Source organism: Pleurodeles waltl, chromosome 11 (genome assembly GCF_031143425.1).
Source record: "Pleurodeles waltl isolate 20211129_DDA chromosome 11, aPleWal1.hap1.20221129, whole genome shotgun sequence".
NCBI classification, from domain to species: Eukaryota; Metazoa; Chordata; class Amphibia; order Caudata; family Salamandridae; genus Pleurodeles; species Pleurodeles waltl.
In genome coordinates, this window is record NC_090450.1 from 593,377,372 (window position 1) to 593,391,218 (window position 13,847).

The 13,847-nt window shown below is 50.3% G+C and overlaps 1 protein-coding gene across 2 annotated transcripts in view; it reads right to left on the reverse strand.

Moving 5' to 3' along the window:
- The window catches only part of SLC4A5 (solute carrier family 4 member 5), a 706,789-nt gene that overhangs the window by 233,636 nt on the left and 459,306 nt on the right, over positions 1-13,847 (reverse strand). For both annotated transcript variants that reach the window (XM_069214106.1, XM_069214105.1), the window contains one exon: positions 23-156. In XM_069214106.1, coding sequence (XP_069070207.1) covers positions 23-156 — 134 coding nt within the window. The remainder of the gene's footprint in view (positions 1-22; positions 157-13,847) is intronic.

A 13,847-nucleotide genomic window follows, 5' to 3' on the forward strand; every position in this document is an offset into this window, starting at 1 on the left:
ACTATAAAGAGTAGAAACTTACTTGCTGAAGTCAAAAAGTAATTTTTCGAATATTAGAATGGGTCCTGTGCTGCTCAAGATAATTAGAGGTTGCCCAGCAAGCAAACAGAATATAGAACCTGTCATGGCGGTTCCAAGGAAACTCTCCATCACTCCCTTTAAAATCACAAAAAATATACATTAGTCACCACTAATTTTACTAAGTGCAAAGCTAGTTTTTCCTCAATAACCAATTAGAAATAGTGTTTTGAAGATAAGAAAGTAAACCTAAGGCCTCTTGTCTTCTATCTATCACTGTAGTGCATAGGCCTTCAGCCTTTTCATGTAATAAGAGCTACTTATGGTCAATGAAAGTCTGTGATGGCTACTAGTTTTATAAGTGCTGTAATAGTGACAACATCAGACAAGATTATATTAGTGCCTACCATATGCAAGATTACTACCAGTGATCCTGTGCATCAGTAGTAATGTGAAAAAAGGCTCTGCCAAACTGGAATATCTGTCCATGGGTGATATATAACAGCCATAGCACAATGCCTTTGGAACCAATATAAAAACATTTGTAAAACGTCTTGCCAATGCCACATATTTTATTACTCAAAAAGCAGCTTATGTTGCAAATTCAGCAATGTTTTGCCAAATAACGTCTGAAAAACACATTTTCATCCTGAATATACATATTCAGTTTTGGTATATGCATGTTAATTCAACAAAGCAAAAGCTTCTAATTTAGCAGGTTGGGCTGCACAGAAGAGAGCTACTTATAGTTTAGCTGGAGAGCTTCCAGTAGCTCATGAGATGCTAGTTGCAGAAGCCTGTTCTAGTTCCTGTTCATTGAACCATGATAGAGACATTTTTCACCCAGTGTCTTGTTAATATTGTTAGCCCATTTAGATTGCTTCCACAACATAGGAGGTATTTGCAAATCTCCTGGACTGAGTAATGTGTAACTGGAGGATCAGACACACTGTCTCTGATATCCAAGTGAGGGATGGGCTGCCTAATTTAAAGTTTGTAGCCCAGCTTTTCAAGAACAGGCATGGAAAGCACACCTTGTCATTTGTGCAGGTTGGACCTTCCTTCACATCCATTAGCACTGAAGATAGACAGGCCTGGGTGAAATTTCCATTAAACTGAAGTAATTTGCATAATTTGGAGACTTTCACATTATGCTTGTTACACAAAATTCCCACAATTGTGCCATTACGCCACTGTGTGTAATTTTGCACCATTTGTGATTTTTTTTTTACCAAGAAATGCATCATTTACAAACTCTTGCAAACAACATAGCACAAGCAGCTGCTGTTCACGGTGCTTTGTTTAAATGTATCCTAGTGGTGATAAGTGACTTGAGGATGCATTTCACACTAAAATATACCGCAAAATGACAGATTTGCATTTCACATATTTTGCATAACTTTGCAACATGTTGTATAATTACACAAAAACAAATTATGCAAATTTTGCACCCCCCCAGTAAGATAGATCCACAAAGTGGTGGACTATTTTCAGAAATCTTAAGTCAACATCAGGCAACATTTCCACTTGCGTTGTGCCCTTGCAACAGTATACTCAGAAGGAGCTGGCAGTGGCTCTTGGTATGGGTATTCATGTGTATTCTATGAAAGAAGCACAAGAAATTGAAATAAAAAATGGCCACTTATGAGACCACCATAGCAGAACCGCAACTCAACTTGACCATGTTGAAGCCACAGATCATGTCCTTGCATCAAGAGGTAGATCTGCTGCAACGCAAAGAAGGTGATGAGGAAAGCCACTCTTGTTGCAATAATATCAGGGTGGTAGGTCTTCCAGAGAGGATTGAAGGCCCAAGTATGGACCTGTATATGGAGCAATGGCTGGCACACACAGTAATGGGGTGTAAGACTTTTCTGTTGAACAAGCTCAACAATTGCCTGCCAGACCCTTTCCACCCGGAGCACCCCCACGACCGTTGGTGGCACAATTGATCAACTTCCAGGAAAGCCACAACATGCTGCAACTTGCCAGAGCAAAAGGCCCATGGCAGGTGGGGAATCATATACAGTAAGGATTTTCCCTGACTATACAGCAGATATACAGGGACAGAGGGCAACCTACTACTCTGTGAAACAAAGGCTCCAGCATAATGGGCTCAAGTATGCATTACAATTTACTGTGAAGCTGAAGGTTATTGAAGAGGACAAGATGTTCCTCTTTCTATCATCACAGGAGGCCTGGGATTGGCTGGAGGCCAGGGGAGAGAAACCAACGTCAGAATACACTGAGGCAGACAAAGGGCTTTAAGACAAAGAGGAGCCCTCAGATTCTGAGCCAGACATCCAAGGAGCAGGCAGCATGAGGGAGGGCACAGCTGGTGGTCATGCTGGAATGCTTGGGGTCACCTGGCCCAGATCTGTGAACCTTGATGCCGATGCGTCACCTTCACCATATGGATCCTTCCCTGATGAAATACCAGAGGTCTTGCTGGGTGGCCGCCAGAATACTCAGATGACAGCAGATCTGCTGTAGTAATGCCTGTGTCACTGTATCCTTTTTTTTCCTAATGGTGTGTGAATGATACCAGATGAATTGGTGTCCCAGACCAGGGAACTGTGATTTGGGACACCAAGATGGTGAGGTGAGGTGGACACTTGGGGCCAGTATTATGAAAAGTGACGCTGCATTACATGTAGCACCACTTTTTTTGCTGCCACTCGCGCCCCCTCCTGCCTCCATGTGTGCGCTGTATTTGAAATACAGAGCACCATGGCGGAGGGTAGGAAGCAATAGCGTTAGAATTTCTGATGCTATTGATGTACTATTTAGGGTTAGCGGAAAAACATTGGCGCTAACCCTGAAGAGTACATAGGGGGCATTTGTAAACAATGGTGTGCCCCCTTTCAACCCTGCTTTGAGCAGGCATTAAACGTGCCACAAAGGATGCAAACACATCTCTTAGAGGCATGGTAACATATGTAAAGAGTCACAGGGTTTAAACATACTTAAAAGAACCTCAGGTACACTTTCCAAACTGCGCAAATGCTGGCAGGGTGGGGTTCTTTGGCACAATTTATTTTTAGATTGCCTGGGGTGTTCTGGTGTGGATATCTGTGGGTGTCCCATACATGCTGTCACAAACTAGAATTGACCCAGAGGGTCGTTATGTAGTGGTGGGGGACTACTAGTTTGGGAGCCACTGGAATTAGTGAAAGTGTATGCCCTGAATGTGGGTTCGGCCACTTTTTTCACATCCCAAAATCTGCACTCCCGAATGACCCTTTAGCATCCGTCATGTGGTGTGGAGACATCAATGGCATCCTGGCCCTAGTGAAAGATAGATATACAGCCCCGAATCCGACTTCATAATCCTGTGCTGTTTTCCACAGGCTATGTACTTGGGCACACAACATGCAACTGGGGGATGCATGGACGCTGTTACATCCTGATGACAGGGAGTACTCACATTACTCATGAGTGCATGCATTACAGTCACAAGTAGATATGGTGCATACCTCCCTCACTCAGGTTCCTAGATTCACAAGGGCGGAATAGTTGTGGTGCATCCTCTCGGACCACAACCTACTGTTGGTTTCGCTTGCATTGGGTAGGCCCAGACAGAAGATCCCAACACTGTACCTGCCAATGACTGCTCTGAATGATGTGGAGTTCTGCACGCAGACAGGTGAGACGATAGAACAGTACTTCAAGGAAAATGAGGGATCAATATCAGATGCACTGATTGAGTGGGATGCATTGAAGGTTGTCCTGAGGGGGATGTGCATGAAAATGTTTATGGGGTTTGCAGGGTCTTGACTGCAGAAGAACTTGGCATGGAGGACTACATTAAAAAATTTGAAAGTGAGTGTGTGACACACCCGGGAAGCTGAGCGACACTAGCAGATTTGAGAAAAGACTATTGGGCTCTCCTGCATAGATTTTCAACTTAGACTACAAAACTTACCTCCAGTGCCAACGCGAAATGGGAGATAAGGCCGGCAGCCTTCAAGCCTAGCTACTGAAAGCGAAATCTCCCAATATCCCTATAACTGCCATCCGTGGCAGATCAGGGCATGTGGTAAACTCCCAACAGGAGATAAATAAGGTATTTGAGGGATATTACAGGGAGTTATACACAGTCACTATGAGAGTGCCACAGGAAGCTGCTATGGCATATTTAGAGAAAATAGGGACCCCATACATAATTGTTTACAGAGGTAAAACCATGAAAGTCCCTCAAACTTGAGGGAAATAAACAAGGCGAGTGCGCAGATCATGCCGGGGAAGGTACCAGTAACAGACGATTTCCCGATTGAGTTTTATGCTGCCTTCCAGGCCCAGTTGTCCCCTAAATTGTAGGAGGTACATGAGGCGCCATCAACCGATGAAACCCTTCCAAGCTCCATGAGGGAAGCCTTAATCATGGTGGTTCCGTAACCCGGGCAGGACCCCCTGAGTGTGACATCTTATCACACCATCCCTATTAAATTTGGATTATAAAGTGCTTGGTAAAGTACTTGTTAATTGCCTGGTCATGGTTGTTGATACATTGGTGCACCCGAGCCAGAACGGATTTATACCAGGATGTAATACATTGCTTAACCTGTGCCAGCTGTTCCACATCATGGACTGGGTGAAGCACACAACAGTATATAGCAGGGTCGAATCCTTAGACACTGAAAAGGCATTCGATAGACTGGGATGGCCGTACCTCATTGCAGCAATGAGGACGATGTGTATCGAAACAACCTTTCTAAAGTGGGTGACACTTCTATGTACAACACATGCTGCCCGGGTACGCATTGAGGGAGTACACTTGGACCTTCTTCTGACTGGTAGGGGCACAGGACATGGCTGCCTCTCTCCCCATATTCTTTGCCTTAGCAATGGAACCACAGGTGTGCTTGATAAGGGAACAAGCGCTGCAGTGGAGGTTCATGTCATAGGGGCTCCCACAGGTCCTATCCCTGTATACATATGATGCGCTGTTATACTTGAGTACCAGAACTGGGAGTGCTCCTGGAGGTAATGGTGGAATTTGAAGACTTTGGCAAGTATAAGGCGTTTGCATTAATTGGGAATCCTGTTTGTTTCCCTTAACACCACTGATGGAGGTCTGCGGAGTGGCTCTGCCAAAAGAAGACTTTCAATGAGAATTTGATACCATTAAATATTTGGTGATCCAGGTGTACCATGGGGAGATCTACACATTGAAGAATAACGTCAGCAAGATGATAACATTGATTTGCAGCTCTTTCCCATTCTGGACCAGATTGCCACTATTGGAAATGGGCAGGGTTGTCATCTCTAAAATGGTGGTCCAATAAAGACACCTTTGGAAGCTTGTTAAGCTAAGTTTCGTTATGCTACTTTTAATACTGTGTCTTTCTAAAATATGCTTAAAATGGGCAAAAGGCTCAATGTGAACTTGGCTTCTCTACTTTGATATTGGTAGACTCACCACTCTTATGGGTGAGTATAATAAGTGCAGTCAGAGCAGCAAACCTTGTCAGTAGTAGTGAGAGTCCAGCCCAAGCTACTTAATTATTGCTTTGAACACTTATTATCCGGTAGGAAGCAGAATGGGACAAGGTGACAGCGAGCTGAAATAACTTCTAAGAGGCAGAGTAGATGGACTGATGTCAATTCAGCGGTTCCCCTCTCTTGCCCCCAAGCAATACCTTTACCTCTTTTTGGTTGAGGTAGCTTGATGAGAGGAATCAGGTGTAGCTGTGGTTACCTATTGAGTCATTGTGGTAATACCCATCCTTTCCTGTACTGACAGGCTGTCAGATTTCACCTGTACTGTCACACTATAACAAACTACTCCATTCTCCTTGTAAGTCTACCATATGACTGGCATCCTCACTTCTCTATCTTCCCCTTTCATCCCTATTTCTGGAGCCTGCAACAGCCCTAGGCACAGGCAAAGGAGAGCTGTAGATATCTGCCTCCTAGGCATGTTCTAAGAAGTGCAACTCTATGCCTCTGCCTTAATTTGTTGTCTCCACTGTCACTTGTTCCAACACCAGTCAGTGTCAGATCAGGGTGAACAAGTTGCATAGCTTTAAATTGGTTACAAGCTTCTAAAAACCCAGTTAACCATAGGTTGGGCAAGTGAGGAACCTAGGGGGTGATGATGGAATTGGTTCTGCTCTGCGAACAAGTGTCTGTGAATATGTGTGTGTGTGTGGGCATGTGCATTTGAACATGTATACATGTGTGTATTGGAGTGTGTAAGTATGTACAATTCCTCAAGAGGTTGGACATCATAGCCATTTGGTATAGCTTTTTCTCACATTGTGGTGATTTCTAGCAAATGATGAGCATCTCTGGCATGCAATGGCCACCTGTGCACCTGTGGCCATCCGGTGTCCATTTCTTGCATGAAGGCAGATCAATGACATAGGGGGTCATTGCAGAGGGCTTCGGAAGCACCGCCAACAGGCTGGCGGTGCTTCCTGGGCTATTCTGACCGCGGCGGTAAAGCCGCGGTCAGAAAAGGGGAACCGGCGGTTTCCCGCTGGTTTTCCCCTGGCCAAGGGAATCCTCCATGGCGGCGCTGCTTGCAGCGCCGCCACGGGGATTCCGACCCCCTTCCCTCCAGCCTGTTTCTGGCGGTCTTCACCGCCAGAACCAGGATGGCGGGAACGGGTGTCGTGGGGCCCCTGGGGGCCTCTGCACTGCCCATGCCACTGGCATGGGCAGTGCAGGGGCCCACTCACAGGGACCCATACAGATTTTCACTGTCTGCTTAGCAGACAGTGAAAATCGCGACGGGTGCCACTGCACCCGTCGCACCCCTGCAACTCCGCCGGCTCCATTCGGAGCCGGCTTCCTCGTTGCAGGGGCTTTCCCGCTGGGCCGGCGGGCGGCCTTTTGGCGGTCACCCGCCGGCCCAGCGGGAAAGTTGGAATGGCCGCCGCGGTCTTTTGACCGCGGGGCGGTCATTCGGCGGTAACCGCATGGCGGGCGGCGATCGCCGCCCGCCGCGGTCAGAATGACCGCCATAGTGTGGTTGTCTCTAACATTTTCAGCCCTCCCTTGGATCTAGTGGTTAACTCTGACCTTTGATGCTTGGTACCAACTACATGTGGTGACTATCCCTAACACTTGTTGATTGTTTTTCTGAAGTATAGTGTGTATGCCTGAAAAAATATACCAGGCCTTCCATACATTTGATGGCTTTCATGCTATCTCAGGCTGTGTCATAAGGAGGTGTACTGACTCAGTGCAAAAAAACAACATCATATTGGCTAATATACTTAGGGGCATATTTAGGAGCCACAGCTTTTTTTTTTTTACGCTAATGCAGTGATAAAGTGGCTTTCCTTGTGGTAATACCGCAAACAGGCCGGCAGGAAAAAAAATGGAATCATGACCATGGCGGAAACCGCCAACATAGATAGCCACTTTAACAATCCGATCGCCACGGCGGTACAAACAAACACCACAGCAGTAACCGCCAACAGACAGGCGGAATACAATGTACCGCCCACCCTATCACAAGAGGCCTATCCGCCACCTTTTCCGTGGCAGAACCAACGTGAGCAAAAACACGGCGGAAACAGTAAACAGAAGGGAAACCACTCACCTCTTCACACCCCACGAGGAACCAGGACGCCATGGAGCCCGAATTGCAGATACTGCTGATGCTGGTCTTCCTTCTCTTCTATCAGGAACACCAAAGACGGCAGCGACGACCACGGTGAGTACTGCACCTACAACACAGGGGAGGGGGGTGGAAAAAGAGAGTGACACACACACACAACACCCCCACCCCACCCTCACCCACAACACCATACACACAATACATGCAGCAACATTACATATACACTCCCCTCACCCCCTGGAAGAACGCAAGGACAAAAGGAAATGAGTTGAACGAATGTAATCATGTGAAATATCATTATCAAAATTCAAAATCCAGTATATACAATTATGAACACCAACTACACAAGTCCAGATAGTGCACCAATCATTGTCCGTGGACCACTGGGCCCAAAATGCATGGGCAAAGCCCACACATGATACCATGAATGGAAACAGAGAGAACACTGCAGGGGCATTAGATCGAAATGAAACAGGCCCCTCAAGGGGAGGGCACCTCAGCCAGATGAACGCACGACGCCACTGCTGCACGCGTGGGCTCCATACCCATTGCTGAATCCTGGGGAGTGCAAAGCCACAGTCTCTCAAGTCTTTCTAGTGGGTGGTTTGCCCACTGCTTTATCCTGGGGAGTGCAAAGCCACAGTCTCTCAAGTCACTCCAGTGGGTGGTTTACCCACTGCTTTATTCTGGGGAGTGCAAAGCCACAGTCTCTCAAGTCTCTCCAGTGGGTGGGTTGCCCACTGCTTTATCCTGGGGAGTGCAACGCCACAGTCTCTTAAGTCTCTCCAGTGGGTGGTTTGCCCACTGCTTTATCCTGGGGAGTGCAAAGCCACAGTCTCTCAAGTCACTCCAGTGGGTGGTTTGCCCACTGCTTTATCCTGGGGAGTGCAAAGCCACAGTCTCTCAAGTGGATAACAGTCTCCACTGGTTCTGGAGGGGGCCTGGTGCCCAGAGTGCTTCATCCTGCCAAGGACTGAGGTAGTGGATGTGATACTCCACTGGTTCTGGAGGGGGTCTGGTGCCCAGAGTGCTTCATCCTGCCTAGGACTGAGGTAGTGGATGTATCTCTCCACTGGTTCTGGAGGGGGCCTGGTGCCCAGTGTGCTCCACGTGCAGTGTGGCCGGTACAATTCACTCACCTGGGTGTGCGTGGCACAACATTGGCAAGGTACAGGTAGCATGATACGCCATGGAGGCAGCGACATACCCCACACTGCTGCGGCTTCGCCTTCCACCTGCAGGTGCCAACAGTGATGACAGTAATGCTTCATGGAAGCTGCCCAGGGTCCTGGAACTCTCTTCCAGCCTCGGATGACTGACCACTGGGGATGGTAGGCATGTCAGCTATGGTGCCACTGCCCGAGGATGTCGTGGGGCCGCTGGCGGGCTTGTAGCGGTCTCTGTGGTGGCAGTGCTTGCAGTGGGGTCTGTGGTGGCGGTGCTTGCGGCGGGGTCTGTGGTGGCGGTGCTGGCGGCGGTGTCTGTGGTGGCGGTGCTTGCGGTGGGGTGTGTGGAGGCGGGGCTGGCCGCTGTGCATGTGTCAGCACCTGCTGAGGGAGAAAGCAGGATACCTCCTGCAGCCTCGGGCGGCTGCCCACCAGGGAAAAGGCTGGGGACTGTCGCAGCGGCTGTAGACGTGCCGAAGGGGGTGCAGGTGGCAGTGCAGGTTGCGTGCAGGTGGCGATGTTCGCCACTGTACAGGTTGGTGTGGACGTGGACAGAAGGTGTGACACTGGTCCCTCAGTCGGTGCCACCATGCCCTCTCCTGACCTGCCCTTCTGTTTTTGGCCCTTCCCCACCTTTGATGGTGGCGCAGTTGTCTTGCCACTATCCTCTTTCGTTTTCGCTGACCCCGTGGTGGCTGGTGGTTTCGGGTTCTCCCTCTGGGACGTGGGCACCTTTTTCACCTTGGCAGGTGGCGGAATGTCCTTGCCCTCGTTACGTGGCACACTGGCAGCACTAATGGTTGGTGCACTCCATGACCCCGCAGTTGCTGGCACCACTGTGCCTGGGGATGTCGTGGCTGAGGTGCTGGGCTGGGACCTGGAAAGCCTGGCCCTAGGGAAAGGACAGGGGGGGAGGCTCCATAGAAGAGGTCAATTTAGCCAGGAAAAGTTTTTTAGACACACTGGGATGGGTAGATGGAGGGGGTTTGGGAGTGGAGGAAGAGGTAGTGGTTGTAGGAGGTGTAAGTCTGCTGAATTTGGGTGAAGGTGCATGGGCTGGAGGCTGTTGTGAGGTGGGTGGCTGTTGGGTGGGTGTGTGCCTGCGTTTGTGTACTTTGGGAGGAGGGCTCACAGACACACTGGGAGAGGACACTGGGGATGTGTGAATGGTAGTGGGGTGGTGATTGCACGTGAGCAGTGTGTGGTGATGGGCGTGCTGGTGATGGATGTAGTGGATGAGGATGTAGTGCATGCAGGTGTGAGTGGAGACAAGACTGGGAAGGAGGAGGGAGACGTGGAGGAGGGGGACACAGTGGAGAAAGTAGATGTTGGTATGTGTTCATGGGTATGTTGCTTGTGTGAGTGCCTGTGGGATGTGTGGTGCTTATGTTTGCCTGAGCCACTCTTGTGTGTTGATGTGTGTGCATGCTGGTCTGATGGTGTGCTTGGGATAGGCTGAGGTACAGGGGATTGGGTCTGGGTGGAGGAGGTTGGAGGGGGGAGGCTGGACACAGGGACAATGGCTGCCATCAGTGCTGAGGTCAGAGCCTGAAATGCTCTCTGTTGGGCTGCCTGGCCAGAATTAATGTTCTTCAGGTATGCAAATGCCTCTCAACACCCTGGATGGCATTCAGAATGGTAGACTGCCCAACAGTGAGGGATCTCAGGAGGTCAATAGCCTTCAATAGCAGGGCTGACTGGGGCAGAGCCTAAGGTGCCTGGGGTGAAGGAGATGCCCACCCTCCTGGGTGAGCGGGCACGGGACACACGAGGGGCTGCTGGGAGGGCGGTGCTGGCACGGGGGTGGCAGCTGTACCTGTTGATGCGGTGGGCACAGAGGGGCCCGCCACCGCAAGGGAGCTCCCATCAGAGGAGGAGTCGCTGTCTCTGGTCTCTGCTCCTGTCCCCGCCGTGGAGCTCCCCTAGCCCTCTGTCCCACTGGTGACTTCAGACTCCGTAGCTTCACCCTCCAGGGCCAAGTGGGATGCAGCTCCCTCCTGCTCCGGTGCCAATGCTCCTCTGCCTGATGATGCTATTGCACACAAGAACAGGGAGACCACAAAAAGGGGGGGAAGACAGAAGAAAGACATGTTCAGTGCATGCAACATCACTACCTTTTGCGGAAACAACAGACAGTGAGCAGCCCTCTGCACTATGCCATGCACTTATAGGTCCCAGATTTTTCACATGTCCATGGGGTACGAGGCTTAAGCCCAATTGCTGCACACCTGGAAGTCACAGGAGCCTGACTAGGTGTAGATGGCTCTGACCACTAGTGGGGTTGGGCTGCCACATAGCCTGCCTCACCCGTGCAGAGTGAGCTGAATGAGAGTGTACTCACCTCCTTGTGGCTGCTGTGATGCCCTCCTCCGCCCATCCAACTCCGGATAGGCCACCCCCAGGATCCGGAACATCGGGGTCATGGTGCAACGGGCACCCCTCCCATGTTGGGAGGCCATCCCCAGCTGGGCCTCCGCCATCTTCTTGCTCCAGCGGCACAGGTCCTCCCATCTTTTACGGCAGTGGGTGCTCCGTCTGTGGTAGACCCCCAGGGTCCAGACGTCCTTGGCGATGGCACACCAAATAGCCTTCTTCTGGTGGGCGCTGACCTAGAGGAATGATACAGGGGGAAAGGACATTACTCACCCGGACGGACCGTCATACTCATTGCCCACCAATCTCACCCATGCCATGACGCACATACACTCACCATCCGCACATGTGGGCCTCTGCCCCTCCCCTGTTTCTTCCAGCCACATGACTCAAAGCAGGCATTGCCCATTCAGCATGCTCACAGTGTACTCACCTGTTTCTCTGGCGGACCGTACAGTTGCGTGTACTGGGGGAGGACCCCATCCACTAGTTTCTCCAACTTCTCCAAAGTAAAGGCGGGGCACTTTCCCCAGACACTGTAGCCATCGTCGCTTCCAGACACAGGTCACAGCAGCACTTGCAGTGTAGGTCCTCTCCTGTTGAAGTTCAGGTATCAAGTGAGTGAACAGACAGAAAATGGCAGTCACGTCTGCGGCGGTGCGTACCGTCACTGCCAGCATACATCGTCATTGGCTCCTCGGACCCATAGGGCCCAATGTAAACGAATGTAGGATTGCGCCACTGTCTTCGACCGCCTACCGCGACGGTGTAGAACGCCAGCGCAGTTACCTCATATCCCCTTGTCCCACCTTAAAGGTCAGGCATCCGCCATTTCAGGGGGCCACATGGCATTAATAATAACTGCATCACACCTATCTAGGCCTGGAATACACACAGTTACAGGCACATTGCGGAATCATAAATATTCTTCAAATTACATTTTGTGATACCTCAGTGTTGACTGACTCTCTGCTCGCTGTTTTCCTCCATAGGGCACGTCCACTGGGGCAGGTGATGAGATGGCGGCATCCTCCGGTGTACAGACCCCTGGTGGACCTGTCGACAATGGAAGAGGGACACATCATAGTCACATACAGACTTGAGTGTGCAACTATCCAGGAACTGTGTGCCCAGTTGGAGCCAGACCTGATGTCAGCTATCCGCCATCCCACAGGGATACCCTCTCTGGTGCAGGTCCTGTCAGTACTCCATTTCCTGGCAAGTGGTTCCTTTCAAACAATAGTGGCCATTGCATCAGGGATGTCCCAGCCAATGTTCTCTAACGTGTTGTCCAGAGTGTTGTCTGCCCTGCTGAAACACATGCACAGCTACATCGTGTTCCCTCAGGTGGAGGATTTACCCACAGTGAGAGGTGACTTCTATGCCCTGGGACATCTCCCCAACATCATTGGTGCCATTGATGGGACACATGTGGCATTAGTACCCCCACGCTGGAGTGAACAGGTGTACAGAAACCGGAAGAGCTACCATTTGATGAATGTGCAGATGGTGTGTTTGGCAGACCAGTACATCTCCCATGTGAATGCCAAGTTTACTGGCTCAGTGCAGGACGCTTACATTTTGAGGATTAGCAGCATCCCTTATGTGATGGGGCAACTCCAGAGGCACCGTGTGTGGCTAATAGGTGAGGCCAAGGACCCGATACAGTGTGAATAGGTGTCTGGGTATGGGGTTGTCCCTAGGAGTTAGTGTGTGTCTAACAGTTGTCCCTCGATATTTGCAGGTGACTCTGGTTACCCCAACCTGTCATGGCTACTGCCCCAGTGAGGAATCCCAGGACAAGGGCAGAGGAACGCTACAATGAGGCACATTGGCGAACAAGGAGGGTGATCGAACACACCTTCGGCCTCTTGAAGGCCAGATTCCGGTGCCTACATATGACAGGTAGTTCCCTCTACTACTCACCAAAGAAGGTTTGCCAGATCATTGTGTCCTGCTGTATACTGCACAACCTAGCTTTGCGACGGCAGGTGCCTTTTCTGCAGGAGGATGGGAAAGATGGTGGTCTTGTGGCAGCTGTGGAGCCTGTGGACAGTGAAGAAGAGGAGGCAGAAGAAGAGGATATCGACAACCGAAACAACATAATCATGCAATACTTCCACTGCCACTGCCCCAGGTCCCTGATTTTCTTGGGTTGGTGGGTTTGCCTGGGTTCCCTGTAGTGGTGGACACACTGCTGATTGACGTGTCCTGGGGACAGAGGGATGGGCCCTCTGGGTGGATGCTGTGCTAGTGTGTCCTGAGGGGGGTGGCTCTGTGGTGGCTTGTGACAGTGTCAGGGAAACCGACTGTCCCGAGGTCCCTGATGGGCCGGGTTGGCCATCTTGATCCAGTTGTGGAGAGCTGCTGTCATCACTGTGGGTCTCTTCTGTGGGGGGACTGGATAGGTCTGGCTCCTCCTGTCCGGTGACGTTGGGGTCCTGTAGGGGTGTAAAAGCATAATTAATGCATCTGAGTTACCCTCAACTCCTGTGCTTGCATTATTGGTTTGGCCCTTGTGTGATTGGTGATTTTGGGGCATGAGTAAGTCTCTGTAGTGGACATGCTTTGGTGATGGGTGTCCATTCATTGATGTTACATGCAGGGCTTGTTTCTGGGATATGTGGGTTGTGTTGGTGGGGTATCTGTGGCTTGTTGGGGTGATGGGTGTGAGAGTAAGGGTGGGGTATGTGATGGCATGCAGGTAGGGTGGGGGA